Below are 25,771 nucleotides of genomic sequence, written 5' to 3'. Positions count from 1 at the left end.
GATGTACTTGAAGATCAGAGTAAAAAAGTTTCCACAAAGTTGGGAAAAGATTGATTGTTCTATAGTATGTGGTAACTTGGCTATCAGAACCATTTTTAAACTTGCTCAAGTAACCACAACTTACCTCAGCTAACACAGTTTTACAAGCCAACCAATCAGTGTCAGTCCCTCCCTTCCAAAAGTCAGCCAGTCAGAAACAGACTCATTCTAATTAAACAGTTTCTAGTGCCAACCAATCAGTAGCATTGTCACATAGCTCAGAAGAACTCAAGGTTCTTCTATAGAAGAATAACATGGAGACAAGATTAAAAATCTACCTGAAAGAGAGTGGCCTTAACTAAAGGAATAGAGTTGAAATGGGAAAGAAGGTAGATTCCAGAGTCATTACAGAGGTATATTCCATAAACATTAGTAGCTGGCTAGCTAAGGAAGGATAGGGTAAGAAATGGGAAAAGAATGAGAGAATACTATTTTCTACCCCAGATTATGGGCAGCAAGGTGGATGATAGTGCTACTAGGACACAGGGAAAACAAGTTTCTAGCAATCTAATACTAGATTTTTTCAAATGTGGGAGCCATTTAGTGAACTCTTTCAGATAAGAAATGGGCCAGAGAGGTGACCTGCTTTATCTGGGACTGAACAGTGAAAAGAGAGACGAAACTTTGTCTCATGACTTTATTCTGACTTTTTTTTGTTACGTCTTATGTTGCATTTGTGTTGCTTTCAGTATATCTACATAGAGATTTCTAGCAGATTGAAGAAATGTGAGACATAGGTCAAAAGAGCTGAAAGTTATTTATATATAAATCACATATAATGTGAATCATGTGATTCTATTATTACAAAATGACAACTATTTTCACAATATTTTTATAACAGTTCCTTTATCAACTTTGTTTCAGTCTGTTTCCTTCCCACTTTGTTTATACTCATTCTTTCTTCCTGTATTTTTCTATCATTGCAGTTTAAATAGGATAACTTTAATTTTCTTCTTAAATTAATTTTTTTCTGTTTAGTTCCCCACAAGTTGCTGGTGTTCCTAGATTCCGGTTTGGGCCACCTGAAGATATGCCACAAACAAGTTCAAGTCACTCTGATCTTGGCCAGCTTGCTTCTCAAGGAGGTAAATAGCTAAATAAAAGCTTAGATCTGCTGGATTTTCATGTATTCAGTAATAAACTATTCTGATGTGATTTTTTTTTTAAGGGAGCAAATATAAAAAAGTTGATATATAAATAATGCTATGCTAATTTATGGAAAACGGTATATTTACTACTTATTAAACATTGCCTTGCATTTAAATCTTAATCTTTCCAACAAAGTTCTGAGGTTTTTGAGCATAAGGACTAGCTTTGACATTTGTATCTCTTCTGACTCCCACTATAGTATCATACATATCTAAGTATTCAGGAATATTTCTTGAACCAATAAATATACATAGGTACTACCGGTTGTTTTAAAGTTGTTGGAAGGAATGCACCATATTTTCTGTTTAGTTTGACATTTAACATTCTTAGTTCAATGTATAAAACCAGTTAGATATTTCCATTAACATTAAAAATAAGAAAAATAAAGTGTTAAAAATAATGTGGACTAAAATGACCCCGAAATTAAGTAATAGTAGTTGGTTATTTGGACATGAATTATGCTAATTCTGGAATTACATTTTAATCCTCAGTTGACATCCATATAACCCACTATGTTGCTGGGCAGCTGTGGCAGCATTTTGTAGGTGAATACGGAATGCATACTACTTTAATAATAAGCCCAAAACAAAAGATGAATCTGCAGCCCTCATATAAGTTATAGAATATATCTTAGTCCCTGTTGTTTTAGGATGTTACTTCTAATGCTACATACCTCTACCAATATAAAATTGTGAGCTGACTTCATATGTATTCAAATTTTACTATGGCTTTGTATTATAGGACAATTCCTAGACTTGGAAGTTAGATCTAGGCTTCAATTAGAATGCCACCACTTACTAGCTTTGTAACTTGGGGAAAGTTAATTAATCTCCTTGAAATTCAGTTTCTTTAGCAAAAAGGGGACCAATAATACCTTGCACTTTTGGTGAGGAGTAGATTCTAACATGGTATCTAGTTCATAGTCGGGGACTCGATAAAGTTAGCTTACATGAAACTGTAAGAGCAGCATTTTAGCTGGGTTTTTTTAGGATACTTAAATTAGTGTTAGGGAGCTTTAAAGGATGTGTTTAAATTGTATTTACAATGTTCGGGGATTGATTTTTTGCTTGATAGGCTAATTGTGGGCTTCCACAAAGTTGTGTGTCTCCACTAATTGGTTTTTTTCTTTCAGATACCTGGCTTATTGACAATTTTATGTCCTTTCAATCATTCATTAATGTTTAGAATTGTCTTTAGGTTTAGGAATGTATGAAACACCCCTCTTCCTAGCTCATGAAGAAGAGTCTGGTGGCCGAAGTGTTCCCACTACTCCTCTGCAAGTAGCAGCCCCAGGTAGGTATCAAAGGCAGATTAGTAGATGATGTGTTTTATTGGCAAAATGGAAACCTGTGAGACATCTAGCTAAAGATTAGCTAAACCACAAAAGTAAAGTTTTCGTTGCTTTTTTTGTCTTTTCTTTTTGAAGTAACCGTATTTACTGAGAGTACCACCTCTGATGCTTCAGAGCATGCCTCTCAGTCTGTTCCAATGGTGACAACGTCCACTGGCACTTTATCCACAACAAATGAAACAGCAACAGGTGATGATGGAGATGAAGTATTTGTGGAGGCAGAATCTGAAGGGTAAATGTTTACTTTGTAATTTTTGCTTGCTTTGGACTCACCAGACTTTTAGATTTGTTTTCCTTTAGCCAGGAAACAATCTGCTGAGCTGTATTTTCAATAGCATCTTATTAAAAAGTAAACCGAGCCATATATTTTAAAAAACTAATTTTTGCATATAGTAATATATCTTAGGACTTAAAGATTGTTATTATAGAAGACAATTTTTAAAAATGGTTATCTCCCTGAAACTTGCGTGTTGTATTCAAGAAAAACGTATTTCTTTAAAATTACTGGTACCCTTCCATTAATGTAGCTACCTGAACTTTTCCCCAAGAAAGAAGTCTTTCTGTGAAAATTAGAAATATTCGGAAATGGCTCACTTTCCATTTAGTAGTGGGCTCTCAAGTATACCTCACTTATTGTTTATTTATGTGCATTTAGAACTTGGTGCTTGAGATACTGACTTCTTAGAAATTAGAAATATCCTGGCAGTTTTCAAGACCTGACTACATTTTTAACGGATTAGTTATACACAAAGTTTAACAAAAGAAGTTTTTCATGATAAGTCATCTGGAGTTTTTTTTAAGCCAAAGGAAGTAGAGTAATTTAGTGTAAAGAACCACTCGACAGTGGTCTTGGAGAAGTTAATTTTTCAAGGTGGAACCTAATTCTTTATAAAATAAAAAAACTTGGACTACTTCATGTCAGAAGCATAGCTTGAAGTAGAACTCAAATTTCCTAGGTAGAGCTTAAAGATTTTGTTTTATTTAGCAATATTTTCTTAGTGTAACTATAAGCCAACTCTAGTATATGAGGAAAAAAGCAGTTTTATTATTATGCTCTGACACAGGGCTACTTAATTTTTTAGAGGTTACAGACCCTGCTGAGAACACTAGCTGCCATTAAATTCCATACCATATATGTAGGTCACTTTATATATGTCATTTCTGACCCACGCAATATCTCTGCAAAGTATTCTCTCCATTTTCCAAATGAGAAAGCTCAGACTCAGAGCATGTTTAAATAACTTGCTTAGACTATACCATTGGTAACTGGTTCAGAGTGGATTTGACTCCTGACTTCAGCCTCATGCACTTTACACTTCACCAGCTCTTCTCAACCTCAGCACGTAGTCTTGAGAGGTATCTTTCAGGTATATCGTTACTAATAATTGTACTAAAGTTTGCCTGTGATAAAAACTGGAGCAGATTCAAGTTATTCTCATACTCTTATCTCCCTCACTTGCTTTTTGATGTGCTTTCTCGAATGGGGGAGAGAGAGAGAGTTTTAGCCATTGAACCAAGAATTCACATACCCACAGCCTATCTCACCTGGGCTAGAGCACATGGTGAGTTATTATTAATAGTTGTGAATTGTTTTAGTTCTCTGTTTCTGAGAAGTTGTTTTGAGATTTATCAAAATCTGGATGATGTATCTCTTGTGAATGTCAAGAATATGAATACCCTTCATCAAAAAGAAAAAAAAATAACAAAAAAAAAAGGAAAACAAAAACTGAAATTGGAACATATCCTCGTGAGAAGAGGAATGAGGAAAAGCAACTTGAGCTCTCTTTCCCGCTGTCCCTTTAAAAATGTATGGTTACCAATATCGAGCTGCAATTTTGAGTTGGAGGGGAGCTCTGGGTTATTGAAGTGACAAAGAGTTTGGGAACAATTTAGAATATACTCTAGGATCAGTTTTATACTTTCTAATCAATTTTTGTTTTCCTTTCTTAGTATTAGTTCAGAAGCAGGCCTAGAAATTGATAGCCAGCAGGAAGAAGAACCTGTTCAGGCATCTGATGAGTCAGACCTTCCTTCCACCAGCCAGGATCCTCCTTCTAGTTCTTCTGTAGGTAAGTTCTGGCTCTTGACTGCAATACAGCTTTGATACATCAAACTTATTTGCAAAAGACACTGCTTTATTAGTAACAACTTGATAATCCTTTTTTCCCCTGAATTTTAAGATGCTTTACCTCAAAGGGAAATTTTATTCTATTAAAGGGAACTTGGCTTATATTAAGGGGAATTGGTTCTATTAGAGGTGCTCCAGGGGCTGAGGAACGGATTACTGGGAGGGAAGCTAAGGAGTAGTATTTCAGGTCTCCTGCCTCTGTTTAACCCAGAGCTGCTCCATTTTTATTTCTTCTACATGAGATTTGATATAGAGAGTTGAGGTGTGGGAGGTCTGTTGCTTCACAAAACTGTTTGAACTTACTGATATAAACAGTTTCAAAGTTTAGTGCTTTTTTTAAGTTGACTTTGAAAAATGCTGTTTAATGTATCTTTCCTGCAATAAAAATTATTTCTGTATTACTTTTTACAACATAATTAACATTTATTGAGCACTTACTGTGTATCAGGCAGTATTCTAAGCCATTTACATATTATATATTCATTTAATTCTCACACCAACCCAATGTGGTAAGCACTCATCCCCATTTTATAGATATGGAAACTAGGGCACAGAAAGATTGAGTAACTTCTCCAAAGTCACATAGCTAGTAAATTATGGGCAAGCCAGGATGCAAACTCAAGAAGTTTGACTCCAGAGACTCTACTCTTAAACAATACACTATACTAACTTATCTACCTCACAATTTTTAGGTAGGGAATTACTCATATTATTGAAGAAATACAGTCCTCAGTCATCCACTCTTGATTATTTTTATTTTTGAATTGTTTATAGCAGTAATTCTCAAACTCTGCCATAGAACCTTCAGGATTTATGGAAGATCTATCTATTTAGTTACTACCTTTTTCAATCATGGAACTTTGCTGTCTCAGAATTTCTTCTTCTGCCTTTCTGCTGCTTTTCTATGACACATCAGCCTGTTAGCCAGCATCCCTAGGTTTATATCCCATATCCACCTTTTAACAGCTGGTAACTAAATCTCTGCACATTTCATTATGAAATACAGACATTCGTAACTCATCTTTCATTCAAGATTAGAAATAATGTATGTAAAGTATATAGCTCAATGGTTTACACGTTAATAAGGCTGAAGAAAATTGTGCCTATCCTGATTATTAATAATACAATTACTGAAGTTCTGTACCCCCAGTTATATTCTGATGTCCCGTGAAAGTTGTCTTTCCTCAACAGGAGAATGAATGCTAGTTACATCTTACCAGGGCTTGCATCAAAGAATATAGTTCTTCTTCCCTTGTACAGTATAATGTGAAATTAAGATGTCTTTAAATTTATTTGATAATATAAAATACTAAACCTCCCATCTGAGCACTTATTCAATTTGAGTGCCAGGCAGTTTCACAGAATGCATTACTAAGAAAGTGATATTTAAGTAAAGACCTGAAAGAGCTAATGGAGAGAAGCTGTGCAGTTATCTGGGGGAAGAGTGTTCCAGGATGAAAGAAATAGCAGATGCAAAGTCCATAAGGCAGCGATGTGTTGTGTTCAAGGTCAGCAAGGAGACCAGTGTGGCCGGAGCACAGTAAGGAAGAGAGAGGCTGGCAGGAGATAGGATGGGGGTGGGAGAGGATGGATCTAGTAGATCATTGGAATTGCTTTGGCTTTCATGGATATAGCAGGCTTTTGGAGGGCTTCAAACCGAGTAGAGACAGATCTGACTTAAAGACAACAGTATCAGTTTGGCTGCTGTGTAGAGAAGAGACTGAAAATGAGTAATGGGCAGAACCAGAGAGAAAGTTTGGAAGATATTGCAATAATTCAAGGTAAAGATTGTGATGTTTTAGGCTGAATGGTAGAGTTAAGGTTGTGAGAAGAGGTCAGATTTGGAATATGTATTTAAATTAGAGCCGGCCACATTTGCTAATGATGGGATTTGGAGTGTCCAGAAAAGAGAAGAATCAGATATGAGTCATGTTATTCTCTAGTAGACTGTTGTTTCCTGAGGGACATGATACTTTGTTTTCCATTGTATTCCCCAACCCGTAGCACAGTGTCTTAGGCACCAAGTAAATATTTATTAAATTAGTTGAGTGAAGGAATGAAAAAAGTCAAGCACCTTTTTTTCAAATAGGGAAGATTTTTTTTTTAATTTTTGCCGTTTCTTTTGTTTGTTAAATATTTCTTGTTTAAAAACAAACAGCTTTTAAATATTGAAAGCAAATGCACACCTCTGCATTTTGTCCAGGCATTCATTTAGTAATTAGTTTTTGCCACTATTGCTGCTTTCTTGTTTTTTAACTTACTTTCTTGTATCTTAATGTTTTTCTTCTTAGATACTAGCAGTAGTCAACCAAAGCCTTTCAGACGAGTAAGACTTCAGACAACATTGAGACAAGGTGTCCGTGGTCGTCAATTTAACAGACAGAGAGGTAAATTTCTAACATTGATTACATTATAGGATGCAGGACAGGAATAAATGGAGCAAACTTTCTAATCCTTAGGCTTCCAGCTTGTATCTTGTTTTTTAAAAATGTTCCAGGATTGATTAAATAATTACACATTAAGCATGTGATGTTTACTAATCTGTAAGCTTCTTGCAGACAAAATTGTATACCATAAGTATATAGTGAATATGTTCTTCTATATTTATCCATTTCTTCCGTGAATTCAAAGTAAGATTTAGAGAAGCTGAAGTATTATAGTGCTATATAGTCATTTGTTACATCTCTGCCTATAATTATACTTTTTATTCAATAGAATAAAGCTTTGTGACTTTGTTTAGCTAGTAAAAAAAACGTTTTCCAATGTAACTATTAGAGATTGCATTCATGTCATAAAAATGTTAATCTAATTGTTGTAATATTTCCATTGAAGATGTGAAATAGCTAGCACAGTTTCATATCTACATGCCTAGATAATTGATAGAGAAAAATTTTTATAAGAACCTAGGGTAAATGAATACTCTAGTTTTGAGCTCGCTTCTTAAAAGATGCGTTCAGTTTAATTCTTTTTTTCTCTTACAGGTGTGAGCCATGCAATGGGAGGGAGAGGAGGAATAAATAGAGGAAACATTAATTAAATGTCTACAAACTGTAATAAATGTGAATAAGATTGTCACATCTGTTTTAGTGTAATGATTGTCGAGTTTAAAAACATTTTTGTATTTAAATTGGTATGCTTATCTCAACATTCTTTATTAATAAAATGTATTTCAGTGTCATTCTTTTCTTCCTTTTAATTAGTCGACTCTTCCTTTGCCCATCGGTCTAAGGACAGTTGTACCAGACTTTGGATAAGGTCTGCCCAGAGCGAGTAGTAATTGCTCTTGCTGTTCTACTAGGCACATCGATGTTATAGTATTGATCTAAATAGAAGAGAAATCATTTTTTTAATTAAAAGAGAACAAAACACTAGAACTTAAAAATGGCTTATGTTGATTATTATACTCAGTGTTTATCATTTTAATATCAGAATTGTTTGCATTAATTAATTGAACTTTCAGACAAAAAGAAAAAAATTACTTTGGCAGATTGACCTTTCACCATCTTTCAATAAAATTAGGTTCAACTCTCCTTTTTCAAAGTAAGAATTTGAGAAAAAACAAGTTAGTTTAAAAAATAATTCACTTGAGTTTTATCCTTTTAAAAAATACATTTCGATGTCATTTATATAGGCAGACTAACTTAAATTTCTGGATTTTTCAAGGAAGAGTGTCCCAGGTAATATAATTTAATTAGTAAAATTAGTTTCTCTAGAACTTCTTTCTGATCTTAAAGACTGTGTAATAATGCAGATCAGTATAGCTTTGTGGCAAACAAGGCCTCCATTAAATGCCACAGATGATAGAAACAAAATACTGTTTTCAGTAGTAATTTTACTCAGTTAATTGGATGTTTTATCATAATAGGTTTTAATCTCATGAAGGATAGGGCAGAATTGAATTCCAATCCATTCAATTTAATTTGAAAGTAAAGGGAAAATCTAAAGTTTCTCTTCACAACAATTTGAGTAAGTGTTACAGTTTAACTTGACACCATTAGCATCAGTGAACACTTGGTGCTTTCGCTTTGATTTTATTCACATTGCGGAGATTAGATCACACCTTTGGGAAGCTGTTAAGATTTTACTTATGATAACTTACCCTTAGAAAAGGCATAGTAATCGTAGCCATCGGGTTTTCTGAGGTTGGGCAGTGATATAGCGGAAGTAACCGTATCGGGAAGTCCTCTCCAGAGCGTACTCACTTTAACTTCATTATGGAGGAAATCTGTGGAGGGCACTTTAAAGATAGCAGATTGAAAGGTGATGTAGTGTGTTGGAAAGAGCGGCTGTTGGAGTCAGACAGACCTGGTTTAGTCCCAGTTTGCTCACTTAGTAGCTCTTTTACCTGGGGTAAGTTATTTAACTTGGGTGCCTTGGTTTTTGCCCTCTCAAACATGGCGTGAAAAATACTTACCTACCTTTCAGGATTGTTTTGAGGGTTACAGATTTATATATAATGTTCTTGGTGAGAGGTACTTGATAAATGGTATTTATTAGAATTAACAAACCTGAATAAAGTGCATTCCTCACCCACAGAGGAAAAGGGTATTGGTCATTCACTGAGGCAAATTGATATTTTGCATCAATAAGCTTAAAGTATTAGAGCTCTTTGGTCAGTAATTATATTTGTAAGCCTTAATCTCTAAGAAACTGTATTACATCTCTTTCTTGTGTAAGAATTTTTATCACAGTAAAAAACATTACCTTTGTCTTGATAAGAGACTCTGACGGGTGAATAGTGAATTCGGATGGTGTGTGTTTGAGAAGGTCCTATAGCCCGTTCGAAGCGGCGTCTCCGAATCTGCGGTGCTTCCCCATACACCGAATAATGGATAGCAGGCCGCCTTCCCGGGCACTTTCTGATGGGTTCCTGTTTATAAATATACTGCTGAATCCTGCCACCTATTGTGTGTTAGAAAAGCACAGATAATATGAAAATTAATTATAATCCCCAAAAAGATGGAAAAGAGCCTTTATAAGGTGGAGGAAACCATCAGTGATTTTCATATTTTTCATAAAATATGTCCAGACGTTAATAATGGCTATTAGTCAAGGGTACACAGTATAAAAATAATTACTAAATCCTGAAATATTTGTTGAATGAATAAAGCCAACCAATTGCATAGTTATACATTTAACTGTTTGAAAGTAAATGATGACATTCTTTATATCAATGACCTGAGAACTCAGAAGGAATGGTGTTTTGCGTGTCGTGAGATCTAAATGCTTCTTACTGCCCCCATTTTTTATTTTTTCATTGAAAATACTTGATTCTAGCCATTAAAGGTATCTTTTGACAGCAAACCCCATAATAAATGGGAATAATGAATAAAATTTCCCTGGCAAATTCTTAAAAGTTTTGTAATTTTGTCAATTATGTAGCACATACCTCTCTTGAAAAAATACACAGATTCAGGTCTGTTCTTGTATGTGGCTATTGAGAGAGCTGCCACTATTTTTCCACTTAGTCCTCCAAATCCTTTTGAAATTAGTTTGGGATACCCTGCATCTTTTATATCATTGGTGAAACGCCAGTATTGAGAATCCTGATAATTTAAAAGAAAAGATGATGTTAACAGCTTTAGGGGAAAAATGGTTAGAAGCTTATTCTTAGATTTAAGTATAGGGAGAAAGTTTTAACTTAGTTAAGTGTTTGAATAAGTTGACCCTTAATGTCAAATTGTGTTAGCTTTTTATTAAATTTTGGTGATAGACTAGTTCATTAAAGTATGGAGACTTTGAAATGGAGGTTAAGCTGATTTATGTTGTCATCATAAACAAAAAATAACTACTGATTCCTCTCACAAAGATACTTCTCTTACCTTGAAGAAGAAAGTTTTTCCTTCGCAGTTGCATCTGGTGAAAACAGTATCAATGGGGGAGGGAATACCCCAAACTTCAGTAATTCTGCGAGGTGGAGATGGTGGGCTGAATGGACGTAGCATCCAGAAATAATGACCTAAAATTGAAAGTGGTGGATCAGGCTACAAGCTGAATGAATACTAAAAAATATCCCAAAAGAAACCAAAAAGAAGAAAATGTAAATAGTTTATCATAAAAACAGATTGAATACGTTAATAAGCATTGTATGATTAGAAGTTTAGTCAGAACTGTGAGTGCTAGTACAGAAGGCAGTATTTGAACATTTCTGAGACTAGCTATTTCTCAAGTCTGAAATTTAGCATACATTTGAAATAGTGTAGTTTTCCAGTTTCTCTAGAAAGCCGCCTGGCTTTGTGACTTAACAGAAAGTCCCCTTATCTCTCAATTTCTTTATCTTTTAGAATTAGGGAGTCATAATTAAATGACTACTGAAATCTCTTTAGCCTCTACTTTGTGTCTGATTTGTTTCCTTTCAAATTTAATCTAAATATAAAAAGACTAGGCCAGCAGACGGTACAGCAGAAAATTAACATGAAATAACTTCTGTTACTCCCCCACAAAGAGTACAACACTGTTGAACACATCACAATCAAGATGTCATTGTAAAATAAAATAGAACAAGGAATACAAATCCTGATGTCACTTCACTTAATACGAAATAAAATTTTTTTTTTGAGGAAGATTAGCCATGAGCTAACATCTGCTGCTGCTCCTCCTCTTTTTGCTGAGGAAGACTGGCCCTGAGCTAACATCCGTGCCCATCTTCTTCTACTTTATATGTGGGACACCTGCCAGAGCATGGCCTTCTGAGCCGTGTCATGTCCGCACCCGGGATCCGAACTGGCGAACCCTGGGCCACCAAAGGGGAACATGAGAACTCAGTTGCGGCGCCACCAGGCCGGCCCCCAAAATTAAAATTTGAACTACCTTTTAATTCCTAACGGTAGGAAAAATCTTAGTAGCAGTTCAAGTTCTTCGTTTTGTTTGTTACTTTAATGTGTCTAATTTTGTTAATACAATATTTTGGTAATTTACTCTCAGGTTCTCATAATATTTTGTGAGGTAAGTTCCTCAATCAGGTTCCCCTCCAAAGCTCAACCCAAACTCCCACTTTGCTGTGGCTCCGGTTCTCATAAACACCAAGAACAGAATGATGGGCAGAAAAAGGAACGTGTGCATAGCTCACCTCGAAATGCAACCAACGTCCCGTTGCGCAAAGTGGTCAGTCCGTCCACTGGTTTACCATTGCATAAATTAGTCTCATCTAAAACAAATTAAGAAAAACTTAAGCCAATATAAAACAAAATGAGAAAAGTTCATTTTTTTCAAATCCATTTCCTCTGTTCACCCTTGCCTAAACTCTTGAAGGGTATAGTTTGAGGCATGTGTATTTCAGAGGTGAAAAAGAAGTGATATATTTCATAATTATTTTACTTAAAGGTAATATTATTTTTAAAGTATAAAAATAAATTATGAATTGGAAGGGGCCAGGTTACCTGATCTTCATGTAAATTAGGCAATTATTAGATGTTTGATCTCAGCATGAAATTCTCCTTTTCAGTTCTGATTGCCCTTGGGAATTGGTTTGGAAAAGAAAATACTATTGCAGATTTTTGCTTTGCATTGTACTGTAAGGATAGACTCCCAACTAAATATTTCTGACGTTCTATATACCATCTCTGCTTGTTACAGAGACAGAGGCACTAAATTCCTAACACAGGTTATTACTCAATTTTCCAAAGACCAACTGAGCTCACTGTGGTTACTCCTGCTTACCTACACTGAAGCTGTAAAATTTCTCAAGCTAAGTTTGAGACGCTGGACAATATATATCAATAGAGTGATACTAAGTCAGGGCATTCTAGTTCAGATAGACTTATGATGATATTACCAATTTTTAAAGTGAAGGTAACTCATTCTTATTACCTGAAAGCATGGGGTTGATGCCAATGCCCAGATTGGGTCCTCTCACTAAGAAATCAGGACCTGGAATAACTATAGGAGTTAACACATGGGGCCTGAGAATCACGAGAGGTTTTTCTCCTTCAGCAGCATCTGCATCTTCATTCTTTGGATTTACTTCAATCATTGCTGAGTTAGGAGTTTGGTTAGGGCTGGTGGTGGTTTGCAGCATGGCTTCCGCTAAAGTGGTAGGGTTCGATTTGGGCGTTGTTGGTGTAGTTATCTTTGGGGGAATTGGTGTAGTCTTTGGTTTTCTCTTACGTGGTGTTTTGGGCTTTTTGGTAGAAGTGGGCTTTCTGGGTGCTTTGGTTGGCTTTTTAGGTTTAGGAGTTGTCACTTTAGAATGAGTAGCTGTATCTTTTGGTATAGCTGTTGTTTCTTCCAGTTTATTTATAGTTTCTTGGGTTGTAGTTGTTTTTGTGGCAGTCATTACTTTGGGTGCAAGAGTTGTAGCTTTGGGAGTAATTTTGGATGATGTCGTAGTATCTTCAGTTGTAGACGTTACTTGCATGATTGTACTTGTTACTTTGGATTCAGTGGTCTTTTCTTCTGTTGTAGTTGCTGTCTCTGTTGTAATTTTAGGTGCAGCGGTTGTAATTTCAGGTATAGTATGTATGTCTTTTCCTGTTACCTTGTCTTTAGCTGTTGTAGTTACTTCAGGTTTGGTCACTTCGGGAGCCTTGGTCGTAGGTACAGCCGGCTCCTTGGGACTGTTTTCAAGAGCCTTTGGTGTGGGTTCTGCAGGAAACTCAGGAGTTGATTCAGCAAGATTCTTGGGAGTAGTGGGAGGCTTCATGGTGGTAGTTGTAGTAGAGGCCTCTGAGGTGGTTGGAGCAGGTGTCTCAGGAGAAGTTGGAGCGGGCTCCTTGGGGGTGGGGCTGGGCGGAGGCTTTTTGGAAGTGGCCAGAGCAGGTTCCTTCGTGGTGATAGGTGCAGGCTCCTTAGGGGTGGTGAGTATAGGCTCCGTGGTGGTGGTGGGAGCCTGTTTCTTGGGGGTAGTGAGAGCAGGCTCCTCGGGGGGGGTGGGTGCGGGCTCCTCAGGGGTGGTGGATGCAGACTCCTTAGGGATGGTGGGTATGGGCTCCTTAGGGCTAGTGGGTGCAGGCTTCTTGGAGGTAGTGGGAGCTGGCTCCTTAGGGGTGGTGGGTGTGGGCTCCTTGGGGGTGGTGGGAGCAGACTCCTTGGAGGTAGTGGGAGCGGGCTCCTTAGGGGTGGTGGGTGCAGGCTCCTTTGGGCTGGTGGGAACGGGCTCCTTGGGAGTAGGGGGAGCGGGCTCCTTGGGGGTAGTGGGTGCAGGCTCCTTGGGGGTGGTGGGAGCCGTCTCCTTGGGTGTGGTGGAAGAGGGCTCCTTGGTGGTGGTGGGTGCAGGCTCCTTGGGGGTGGTGGGTGCAGGCTCCTTGAGGGTGGTGGGTGCGGGCTCCTTGGTCGTGGTAGGTGCGGGCTCCTCAGGGGTGGTGGGAGCGGGCTCCTCGGCGGTGGTGGGAGCGGGCTCCTCGGCGGTGGTGGGAGCGGGCTCCTCGGCGGTGGTGGGAGCGGGCTCCTTGAGGGTGGTGGGTGCGGGCTCCTTGGGTGTGGTAGGTGCGGGCTCCTCGGGGGTGGTGGGAGCCATCTCCTTGGGTGTGGTGGAAGAGGGCTCCTTGGTGGTGGTGGGTGCGGGCTCCTTGGGGGTGGTGGGAGCGGGCTCCTTGAGGGTGGTGGGTGCGGGCTCCTTGGTGGTGGTGGGTGCGGGCTCCTTGGGGGTGGTGGGAGTGGGCTCCTTGAGGGTGGTGGGTGCGGGCTCCTTGGGTGTGGTAGGTGCGGGCTCCTCGGGGGTGGTGGGAGCCGGCTCCTCGGCGGTGGTGGGAGCGGGCTCCTTGAGGGTGGTGGGAGCGGGCTCCTCGGCGGTGGTGGGTGCGGGCTCCTTGGTCGTGGTAGGTGCGGGCTCTTCGGGGGTGGTGGGAGCGGGCTCCTCGGCGGTGGTGGGAGCGGGCTCCTTGAGGGTGGTGGGTGCCGGCTCCTTGGTCGTGGTAGGTGCGGGCTCCTCGGGGGTGGTGGGAGCGGGCTCCTCGGGGCTGGTGGGAGCCGTCTCCTCGGGTGTGGTGGGAGCGGACTCCTCGGGGGTGGTGGGAGCAGGCTCCTTGAGGGTGGTGGGTGCCAGCTCCTTGGTGGTGGTGGGAGCCGTCTCCTTGGGTGTGGTGGGTGCAGGCTCCTTGAGGGTGGTGGGTGCGGGCTCCTTGGTGGTGGTGGGAGCCGTCTCCTTGGGTGTGGTGGGTGCAGGCTCCTTGGGGGTGGTGGGAGCGGGCTCCTCGGGGGTGGTGGGTGCGGGCTCCTTGGTCGTGGTAGAAGTGGGCTCCTTGGGGGTGGTGGGAGCGGGCTTCTCGGGGGTGGTGGGAGCCGTCTCCTCGGGGGTGGTGGGAGCGGTCTCCTCGAGGGTGGTGGGTGCGGGCTCCTTGGTCGTGGTAGAAGTAGGCTCCTCGGGGGTGGTGGGAGCGGGCTCCTCGGGGGTGGTGGGTGCAGGCCCCTCGGTGGTGGTGGAAGTAGGCTTCTTGGTGGTAGTGGGAGCAGGCCCCTTAGCAGTAGTGGGAGCAGGCCCCTTGGTGGTGGCGAGAGAAGGGGATTTGGTTGTAGTTTCAGCTTTGGGTGTAGATTTAGCAGGAACTTCAGATGCGGGTGCAAAATCTTTATCAGATGTTTTCTCTGTACTCTTTCTAGCTGAAGTAGTCTTCTCATTTGCACTAGTTGAAGTCTCTTTATTTGTTATCTCTGTCTCTTTAGTTTCAACTGTTGTCTCCTTATTGGGTGTTGAAGTTGTCTCTTTGGATGTATCAGAATTAGGTGGAAGACTGGGTTTAGGATTTATTGGTTTTACTGTTGTAATCTTGGGAGATGTAGTAACTTTGTTGCGTTGGGTGGTAGGAATCTTAGGAGTTGGGATGAGCATGAAATCACCATTGTCCAGTCCACTTCCAGCTTCATCTATAACTGGTGGTTCTGGAGTAGGTTTCTTTTTAGGAGTTCTTTTCTTCTTGCTGTCTTTTACTAGAGAAAAAAATACATGTCTTTTATTGTAATCGTTTTTTCCTTCTTTAATAGTGACATAAAGATCCTTATCACTGACTAGCAGTGTGTCTCTAGGCAAATTGCTGCCTCTAATCTGTCTATTAATTTACTGTGAAATGGTAAATACTCAACCTATCTTATTTGGCTATTTTAGGGAATGAATAAGATAAGGGGTGAAAAGCACAAGTGAAACTCTACACAAGTAACACATGGAAACAAGTGGCGACTGAAATTGCCAACACAATCAATAACACTGAATGCATCTCTCTATGTTTAAACACTCTTTGCCCCTCACTTTCTCCACTCCTCTTATTCCTCATTGCTCAGTGCCCTTTCCTTCCTCCTGGAAACCTAGTTCCAACATCTTGTAGATTCACTACACCAATTGCCTCAGAGGCCTCTACAACTGCACCTAAGGGCTCTGCTCCAGTCACCTCCACAGTCCTTGCTGAGCCCTGTTTCCATAGGCATGGCTGTTAGCCGCTCTCTTTCCTCTGCCCACCTAAACTTGACAGTCCCAGTGGATATAGAGAGGTGATTAGGATGCCACGGCAGCAAAAAGACCCTGTCTAACAGGATTTCCCATAGCAACTACCCCATAGGTGAACTACAGAGCCCAAGGGGCACATCACTGAGATGAGTTCCATTTAGCAAACATATTTTGCACTTCTATTGTGTGCAAGACTCTCTGAATGACTCAAAGATTAAATATCTGGCTATTCGGCAAGAGAGAAGACTTCAAGAGAAGTCACAACCACCCAGGAAATAAGTTCTTCAAAACTCCAGTATCCAGAATTCAGTATTTCCTGGAGAAAGAGAATATATTTTAGGAATTCAGGAAATTATGAAAAGCAGAACAAAGGGAATCTCTTTTCAGGAGGTAACAGCCTACTCTGTTGTTCATTCTCTACCACAGAAAAATCAGCCAGATATGACATGCAATTTATTAGGAAAATCATAAAGAGGATCTGTAAAATCTGGATGATAATATTGCCTTTCCAAGAGAGGTGTACGAGAATTTAACGGATTAACATTTTAAAACACTTAAAGTAGTACATGCGTTTGTTAAAAAAAAAAAATCTGAGGAAGGAAAAATGAAAACGCAAGGATGATAGAGGAAGAAGGAGGAGAAAGAAAAATGATTTCAGATAGAAAGGAATTCAAATAGAAAACCATAAATAATCATCTCTGGTGCCATCCTGTGGTTCCACGGTTGCTGCTATAGCATCTTTTTATTCCTTTGTTTTAAGGAGTGGTTTCTTAGCTGCTTGGCACTAATTTCCTATGGAAGTTTTCATTGGTATCTTCTAAAATAATTTTTATAAAGCTATACACCCCCCCCAAATATTGAAATGTCCTCAAATCATTCTACCAACACACATTACTTTGACATAATGATTGTTAGCATGGCATTGATATAGCCTTTGATCTTTATCAATGCTCAAACCTTTGGGTTTCTTCTTTAATTCTCTATTAGCAGCTGAATTTTTGGAAGACTTGACTTTCCGAATAGTTGAAGAGGAAGAGGAAGAGGAGGAGGAAGACTCTTGATTTTCAGAAACAGAATGTTCTATAAATCAAATAAAAAGGTTGATCACACCAACTGTGATTTAAAGCAGAAAAGAATTGCCAGTCCAAATACAAGAAATGCTGTCCACTAGTTTACAAATGTCTGTATTCTGCCTTTATTTTATCCGTAATGTAATCAATTGACATTTTAATTTAACTGTTGGTTAAAAGCAACACACTTGAGCTGATCACAAATACAATATAACTGTATGACTTTCTTATATCTCACAGAATCTAATGATTCTGCAAAGAAAATCATGGGCTTTTTTGCTTGTTTGTTTTTGCTCTTGTTTTACAGTAACACTTGTTTCTTCTGATTATTTTAACCTAGACCCATCCATATTGGGTTTGGTAAATAAGGAAAATAAATACCTGTTTATATAAAACAAGTAAAAGTGTAACGAGCCTTTAATGACTCATAAGACTACCCTGTTCTATGAGAAGTCTTGTAAAAGTAGGCCACCTACGGTTATTTCATCTCAGAAACCTCCTTTTGTTACAGCTGTCATCTTCCTACCTTCTATTATTTCCTCTGATTCTATAACTTTCTTAGTCTTCTTCTTGTTTGATTTGGGTGAACGTTTGGCTGTTGATTTGATGGTTTGAGATGCTCCTGGAGGCGGAGGCGCAGTCTTTGAAGATGGTGGTGATGTGGGATTATGCACTGAGGCCAAGCAAGACAGGTGGGTTAACATCTTGTTCATATTCATCACAACACTAACTGTGAAAGGCGTGGATGTATCTGGCTCCAAAAGTAGATGCTGGTGAAAACCAGCACAGGCAGGCTCTAGCCCAATGCTAATGACTCCAAACCAATTAATTCTGAAGATGCATTGCTATAAAATATTGGTTCTCAAATTGTTATAAGTTATGACAGGGAGGAAATGCTTAGGAATCAGAAGACCTGAATTCCAGTTCTAGGCCTGCAAGACTCTACCATTGTGACCTTGGGCAAATGGGTTAACTCTCTTGAACTTCATTTTCTTGCCTGCAAATTGAAATGTTTATTCTAGATGATTTCTGAAGGTGTTTCCTTGCCTAAGAAATAATTGACTCTATGAACTCCATCCCTTGTGCCAGCCTTCTGTGATGATAAAAACAATTACAGCATGTGGATGACAAGTATTTGTGCTCTCAAGAAGAGAAATATAATTACATTTTTCCTGTTTTCATATTCATTTAAATCAAATGGTGCCAAATTACCTTTCATTTATTTCTTTAAGTACAAAAGTTCTACATGAATATTCACTCTTATAAAAATTTCACACCTTGCATTATGCTTTTCTCAAAATTTGTTGCCCTTCTCCAAGCTAAACAACGGTTAACAGTTTGACATGTGTCTTTTAAGCTTTTTATGGCCCCTCCTCCCACTCCTTTTCATGTCTAGAAGAGAAGAGCTGGGACATGTTTTGATCTTGAGGAGCCAGAATAAAAAGGAGAGGAACTTCTGAAAGACAAGAAAGCAGAGAACAGTAGGGATGCTCTGGGTGGAGGAGAGGTGAGAGAAATCCTGCTGTTTTTACCAAACTTCTCCTCAGAACTCCTGCTGCAGTCTCCGTCAGCTGACCACCATCTTTCTCCTCCCACCCAACAAAAACGCTAATGCCTCAACTTGAGAAAGAGTTCTGCCACGTACTAGCCAAGAGATCTTGAGCAAAACAATGAACCTCTTGGACTGTTTTCTCACCCACATGCAGAGGCACTTGACTGCTATGATTCCTTTGATTCTTGAAAAGTTATGATTTTGAGACATATGGATGCCTACAAGCAGTATATCTATAGCAATCTTGAAACAACTAAGTGATGAGTCGCAAGATAGTCTGGTTGTTATTTTTAAAAAATAAAGTATTGAAGCTTTGAGTGCTTCCTTTATTTTCACTTGGAACCCTGACTATCTCTGTGAACTCTGTAAAGGAAGCTTACCGTCATCAATTTTGTTAATTGAGTTCTACGTAAACCTCAGGTAAACTGAACTACCACTTAGTAGCATGAATCATTGTCTTTATTAATGTGTTCTCTCAATGCCTTGTCACTCTCTAGCCATCCTCTCTCCCCACCGGTCCTCTGCCCAAAATAAATGCTTAGGTTTTTGTCTCACAGCCAAAACAATTATGAGGACAATGAATAAATATGTATCATTCATTGTGGGTCCTTCTGAAAGCTGCAGGAACTCTGCACTCTGAGTTTTTGGTTACCAGAGTGTTACCTCCACTATTTTTGGAACGCTTTCCAATGAAAACACTGAACAGTTAAGAAATGTCCCTCAACTATGCTGATTAACAGTTTTCCATCCTATTTCTCCACTGTTCAAAAGAAGCAGGAGGTACAGCCTTGTTTAAATAAAATAAGATTATGCAAGCCATGCTTATTTTCAATTTTACCTCCACAAATATTCTTGTTTTAACAAAGTAGGATTTAAGAACAAATATTTGGTAAAAGAAAGGAATTCAGTATTTAAGTATATTTTTAAAATCTTGGTTTTTTGGGTAAAATCTAGAGGGTTCTATTATACTTTCAGAATACTCCTCCAGGACCTGTAACTAGAGAAGAGGATTTTCAAATGGGACTATGCCTTTTTATTGACTCCATCACACAAAGGCATTAGGTTAGAGACTATTGGGGAGACTGTAGAGATGAGAAGAGAAGTACAATGAACAGTTAACAACTTCTTGGTAGGTTTGCCTGTAAATTTAATGCCTTAAACTAACACAGAAATGTACTAGTTCAGAGAATATGAAAATGTCGATTCTGTCCTTAAATATACGTTCAAAAACATTGACGCCAAAAGCACAGATAGCTCAAAGGGCAGTTGATTTTGTGAGGTCAGCACCATTAGGGTGAGACAAGAAATCATCAAACGCGTTGGTTACTGTTGATTTAACCTGAAATTGAACCATAGCTGAAGAAAAAAAGCACGTCCATTCAGCCCCTGTTCTCTCTGTTGCTCAAGTGGCGATCTCTGGGGCTCCCGGGGCCTGGCTGAACCCGGGATTGCTGCTACAGACTTCCGTTCTTTAATTTCACCTTGGTGAAACAAAATTAATATGAAAGAGCTTGTATGTTAGTAAAATCAAGACCTTAGATGGAGTGTGTGTAGGCATTGTCAGTGAAGCTCAGACAGGGGCCCAGGTGCGGCTGTACCCAGAAGCATCTTGGGTACGGTGATGCTTACCTTCTTCACAGAAACTCTCATAATCGGAACAGCACTTGCCGTACTTCTTGCAGTCCGCGTCACAGTCACACTCCCTCCCTCTTTCAAAGGACTCGAAGCAGCGACCTTTACAGGAAAGCTCTACCCAGAGCAAAATAAGACATTGTGCATTATTGATGATGCAGCCACACCCGTATATTGATTACCATTTCCCACCTTACGGCTGACTAGAGTTCCGAAAGTACATATCTATGTCCTTTATTTGGAATTTGGAGGACATCACCCAGGAAGAAATGGATGGTTTGCCAAGTAGAGACAGCCCAAGTCAAGAAAGAAATGTGGCTTAGGGAAATTTTCTTGCCCTTCAAGGCTCCCAGAGATACCCCAATTCTGCTTGAGTCATTTACAAGTACAGACAATGGAATACTGGGAAAAGTCTAAATTGTGAAGTATCTTTCATATGAAATCCCTCTGTCCTCTCCTCTGTCCACCACCGCTTTGTAATAGATTTTTGTTAATTGAACATTCAGATTCTACAATAATACGTTCCAAAGAGCTGGCTTACAATGAGCCACTATTTAGGCTCGAAAATTATCTATAACGCAGAGACCTTTATTATGACAAACTAGGCAAGGTGTAGAGATGAAAGATTTCAGCCTAATCCCATGGCATGGACCATGTAAGAGAGGGCTGCTCATTTCCCGAAAAGTCTCAGTTAGAGGCACGCTGACTCACCGAGACCTGTTTGAAATAGTTACCTTATACATCACATAAATTGTACAACAACATATTTATCAGCTTCACATGCAAATTTTAAAGCAAATGTAACTTTGAAACAATTTTAACTATAATTTTCATAAATTGAATATGGCATGTTTCTGTGTTAACAAAATGGAGAAAAATATATTCAAATAAAATACCACTCATAATTTAAAATTCACATTCTTTGGGTTTTAACTGAAATTCTTCATTAAACACTAATGCTTCCTCTTTAAAGCGACTTTTTCAGGTAATTTAGAAATATATTAATATCGAGAAGTCAAATGGTAGACAAAATTATTTTACATCCATGGATTCTTTTGATGAAACTATTGAAGGGCCCCATCATTAAGCAATTATATCTCTGATTGGTAGTAAATAATTACTCATTTCTATTTACTTAATGACTCCCAAGTCACACTATTCTCTATTTAAAACAAGACATTTTCCTTGGCACTAGTCAATAACCTTGCGCAAGTGACAAATTCCCACGCCTTCCTCACCCTCCCCCAGTAGTCACAAGCTTTGATGCTATAGTTAGGTACAGCACACTGCAACATTTATGCGAGGAAGGGAAAGGCACTTAAGCAAAAAGAGTGACATAGTGTGAAAGCAGCACTGCAAGGGGGCACGGGGACTCTCACAGAACAGTGTTGCTTGACGGAGGAGACACCATCTCGCAGGACTTACCCGAGGTGCAGACTTTCTTGAAATCAGGGCAGCACTCCATGTAGTATTGGCAGTTAAAATCACAGTTGCAGGTGGCATCTCTAGAATACCCTTCCCCACATCTCCCTGCACAGCTTGATAAATCTAAAATTACACAATACTAGCGTGAACATGGCCAAACCACTTGACAGAAGGGAAGAGATCTAACGAGGAGGACAAAGCCGCGGGGAGAGGGAGAATTATATTGACTAGAAAAGGTTGGGAATGAGAGTTAGCAACGGGTCCAGTTGATTGTTGCCTGATCTCTTAGGTGACATTGATCATGCCACTTTATTCTTTACTAGACTGAGAAGATAACTACGCTTTTGAAAATCAGGCAAAATAATGGCTTCGCATAAAAGGGGTGATCTTTCTGGGGGAGGGGTGGCAGCTACAGCTCATTGATGCTGCTGAGATAATGATGAGGTGCCATTTACTGAGCATGTCTGTGCTGGGCACTGAATCACATGTTATCTCTAATGCTTATGAAAATGTTGCCAGGAGAGTATTAACAGCCCTTTTTAGAGATAAGGAAGCCGAAACACGAAATTGTAATAACTTGCTCGAGGGCACCAGATAGTTAATAGTTCCAGTGTATATATAGGGCAGGTCAATTAATACCTATTAACTATTTGTATTGACCTCTTTCACTCTCAGAAGTGTCCTGATTTGCATAATAAATTATAGGGTCATCCTAAATTAACCACTCACCTAGAATTTAAAGTCGGATATGTCTGATTCTAAAGCCCAGATTTTTCCTACCCAATTACATTGCCAGCATGAACTTTCCTGGACTTCCTCCTCCCTTTCTTGGTGGTGATAACTGGGGAAGTCAGATGCTTAAGACGACTGCCAAAGTGAGTACAAAATAAATAACTCTTGAAATAGCATCTGGGCATGAACATAAAGGTCATGAACAGAGTTATTCTGGGCAAAACAAGAACAAAGGCATAACTATCCTCAACTATATTTTAAAAATCATTTGGAAAACACCTTGAAAACCTCCCTGAGAGATAACCACAGAGATGTAATTGGATCCATCCCTGGAATGGAAACGGGCAGGTGCAATGTCCTAAATCCACAGAGGGACGTTGAAACACTGAAAAAATCTCAAAATAGTGAGTCTAGGAAAGGTAATGTCTTAATACACAAATAAAACAGTAAATATTAGGACAACTCTCAGAACTTTTTGCATACATTTGTACACAATACACAACAAAAATGCATATATAGTGTATGTATATAAATACATATATTATATATAAAGAAAAAACAGAATGGGAAATGGTCAAGAAGGCAAGAAAAGCAGACAAGACAGCATCAAAATGTTGTTCTTTTACACTTAGCATATTTCTGCAATGGGAAATCAATTTTCTTTACAGGAAATGTTTAGTTTCATAAATGTCTGTCCTACTTTTATTGCTATTAATTTTAACAGCTAATTTTAAACTCATTTATTTAAAGGAAAATAAAACTGTCTTACTGAAAAACCACTTTTTATTACAGAGGAAAGGTAGATTCCGAAGTGCCCCCAGTGTTATGAACCTTGTAATATTATTATGAGAAATCAGAAGGGTCTGGAGATAGCAGAATAGTCATCATTCCTTATGAAATATTTATATTTGCTTTCACGCATTTTTCCATCTTTTCTTATCTAAATGATTCTGAAACTATGTCCATGGCAGGCAGTTATCTCTCATGCTCAGGTTCATGAGAATTTTAACTATTTTACTGGAAATGTCTACTTTATAAATGTAATTTCATCATAACAATCATGGACCTTGATTTTTCTTCTCTCAGATTTTGCTTATCAAAGAAAAAAGGGAAACAAAAATCCCTAGATTGATATTTTTGTCATTACTCAACATTGATTGCATGCTGGAGACTTTTGCTAAGGTGATTACATCGAATGTTTTCTAAAAATGAATAAGAAGAATTGTCATCCAGGACGACTCTGTTTTGAAGGACTGTGAATAGTTCAATGTTATAATATAAAATGACATTCACATCTGTGTAAGTCCATATCTGGGTGAATATTCCTTGTAAGAAAGAGAGCCCATCTTCAAGATTAAAAAATGTCATTTGAAACTTTGTTAATGTTCATTGGAATATGATATCTACATCTACATGGTACTAAAATGACTTTTTTTTTTTTAGAGATTGGCACCTGGGCTAACAACTGTTGCCAATCTTATTTTTTCTGCTTTATCTCCCCAAACCGTCTCCCCCCCCCCCTCCTTACACAGTTGTATATCTTAGTTGCAGGTCCCTCTAGTTGTGGGATGTGGGACGCCACCTCAACGTGACCTGACGAGTGGTGCCATGTCCGCGCCCAGGATCCGAACCCTGGGTCGCCGCAGCGGAGCACGCAAACTTAACCACTCGGCTACGGAGCCGGCCCCTAAAATAACTTATTTATCAACAATTTATTCTGTAAAAGACTAGTTAAATTTCTTTGTAACCATGTAGGCAAAAATTACCTGCTACTTAAATATTATTCTTTTCAGTTAATCTAATAATATTGTATCACTCCAGCATAGTTTTATCATTTAAGTGCCTGTATTTTTTTAAACTTTTGGAAGAACCACAAGAATAAAGAACACAAAAGTTATTCAATAGAAGCTCAAAACTTCTTGAAAGCTTCCATAGTACACGAGGAAAAAGTGAGAATTCCAAAATATTTATAAATATGCAACCTACGCTTTACATAATTTTAAGATTGTACTATGCATTAAACTCAAACAAATGTACATGTTTAGAAATCTATTTCTTTTGTTGTCATAAAAGTCAGAACTGAATGATTAGCAATAGCTGTTAAATGAAAGTATTTTTGATGGTTAAGTTACCTTGAGAAGAAACTTCCTGAATGGAGAAAATAGAAAGCAGCAGCAACAAGTAAATGGGAAGTATTTTCCACTCCATGGTTGTTTTCGGGCACCAAGCCCTCACTGAAAAGAAAAGAAAAGTATCAGAAAAGTCCTCTTTAATCTCGCCACTTCTTTATGCCTGTGCTACATAACAGTGTTTCAGTAACTCTTAAAATGCAATTTAATGATAAAACCGTCCTATCTTGAGACAAGACTATGAAAACTAATCAGCCTTAATTCCACAGTAAATATTTGATCATTAGATTTAATCTGATGCAGAAGAAATCATCAAGTCACCATCTCAGTCATGTTATTGATCATTTTAATACTTAGAATTTCCCCAAACAGAAAACAGCCTTATCTTAAAACTTTGTTCAAATTATAGCAGGTACTTACAGTGGAAGGTTTAAACCCGCTCTTGGGAAAAAAGAAAATAATGAGCTTCAGTAAAATTTAATTTAACAAGCAGAAGAGTTATCCTTCCAACTTTCCCTTAACTCTCAATATAAATTTATAAGCTTCAACAGGTGTATTGCATACATATGACCCTATTCAAAACTTTCCAACTACTGTCCTTATAAATCTTTTTCAAACACCTTTAATAAAGTATATTCCTATTGAATTGAAAACACATTTAATTCCATGAGGCAAGTTAACTTTGACACTTACCAGTAAAAGGATAGATGAATTTCTCCAAAGTCCTGGGTGTCTTATATATCAGTGCAAATATATTGCGGTGAATCAATTAGTCCAAAGGTTAGACAAAATCAACAGTGACAACCTATGAAATCAAACTTTCCTCATTTATTGGAAGAGGGCCCAGACGACCAGACTTAGGCAACATCTGGAAAACACTTCCATTAAGAAAAATGACTACTACAAAATAAATTTAGATTTATCGGCCAAAACACACTTTTAATTCCTAAGTGAAGTGAACAAATTGTTCTGAGATGGTAAATCCCTCTGGCAGACTTCAACTAGTATATTGAAGCAGCAACTTTAAAATAGTCAAATGCTGATATCATTGCTTCCTTTTTTTTCCCAGTTAACTCCAGCAAAGAGTGGCTTTGAAACTTATCTAGCATTAGTTTGTGGCATAAATTTTAAGAACTTACACTATTAAATCAACTGTGCATTTCTTTTCTTGAGGATTTTCATTTTCGCTG

At 38.6% G+C, this 25,771-nt stretch overlaps 2 protein-coding genes across 3 annotated transcripts in view; one reads left to right on the top strand and one right to left on the bottom strand.

Moving 5' to 3' along the window:
* Positions 1–7,845, top strand: part of TPR (translocated promoter region, nuclear basket protein) — a 55,218-nt gene extending 47,373 nt beyond the window's left edge. Inside the window, exons 47-52 of one of the 2 annotated variants that reach the window (XM_023640718.2) lie at positions 1,018–1,124; positions 2,386–2,481; positions 2,615–2,771; positions 4,490–4,608; positions 6,959–7,054; positions 7,649–7,845. In XM_023640718.2, coding sequence (XP_023496486.1) covers positions 1,018–1,124; positions 2,386–2,481; positions 2,615–2,771; positions 4,490–4,608; positions 6,959–7,054; positions 7,649–7,704 — 631 coding nt within the window. In that variant the 3' untranslated portion in view covers positions 7,705–7,845. Of the gene's footprint in view, positions 1–1,017; positions 1,125–2,373; positions 2,482–2,614; positions 2,772–4,489; positions 4,609–6,958; positions 7,055–7,648 lie in introns of both variants that reach the window. The other variant, XM_023640717.2, reaches the window with a different exon arrangement.
* Positions 7,801–25,322, bottom strand: PRG4 (proteoglycan 4). Its single transcript, XM_070266675.1, has 13 exons — positions 25,275–25,322; positions 24,585–24,686; positions 21,721–21,843; positions 20,293–20,412; positions 17,638–17,784; positions 16,999–17,121; positions 12,477–15,530; positions 11,737–11,814; positions 10,490–10,626; positions 10,057–10,213; positions 9,372–9,569; positions 8,767–8,904; positions 7,801–7,989 (listed from the first exon to the last, which is right to left on the bottom strand). Exons 2-13 carry the CDS (start codon positions 24,658–24,660, stop codon positions 7,892–7,894), a joined length of 4,449 nt encoding a protein of 1,482 aa, XP_070122776.1. The 5' UTR covers positions 24,661–24,686; positions 25,275–25,322; the 3' UTR covers positions 7,801–7,891.
* Positions 25,323–25,771: the final 449 nt, after the last annotated feature.

This window comes from Equus caballus, chromosome 5 (assembly GCF_041296265.1).
Source record: "Equus caballus isolate H_3958 breed thoroughbred chromosome 5, TB-T2T, whole genome shotgun sequence".
Classification (NCBI taxonomy): Eukaryota; Metazoa; Chordata; class Mammalia; order Perissodactyla; family Equidae; genus Equus; species Equus caballus.
Note: the sequence above shows the minus strand (reverse complement) of the source record. Positions and strands in the feature narration are given on the sequence as shown.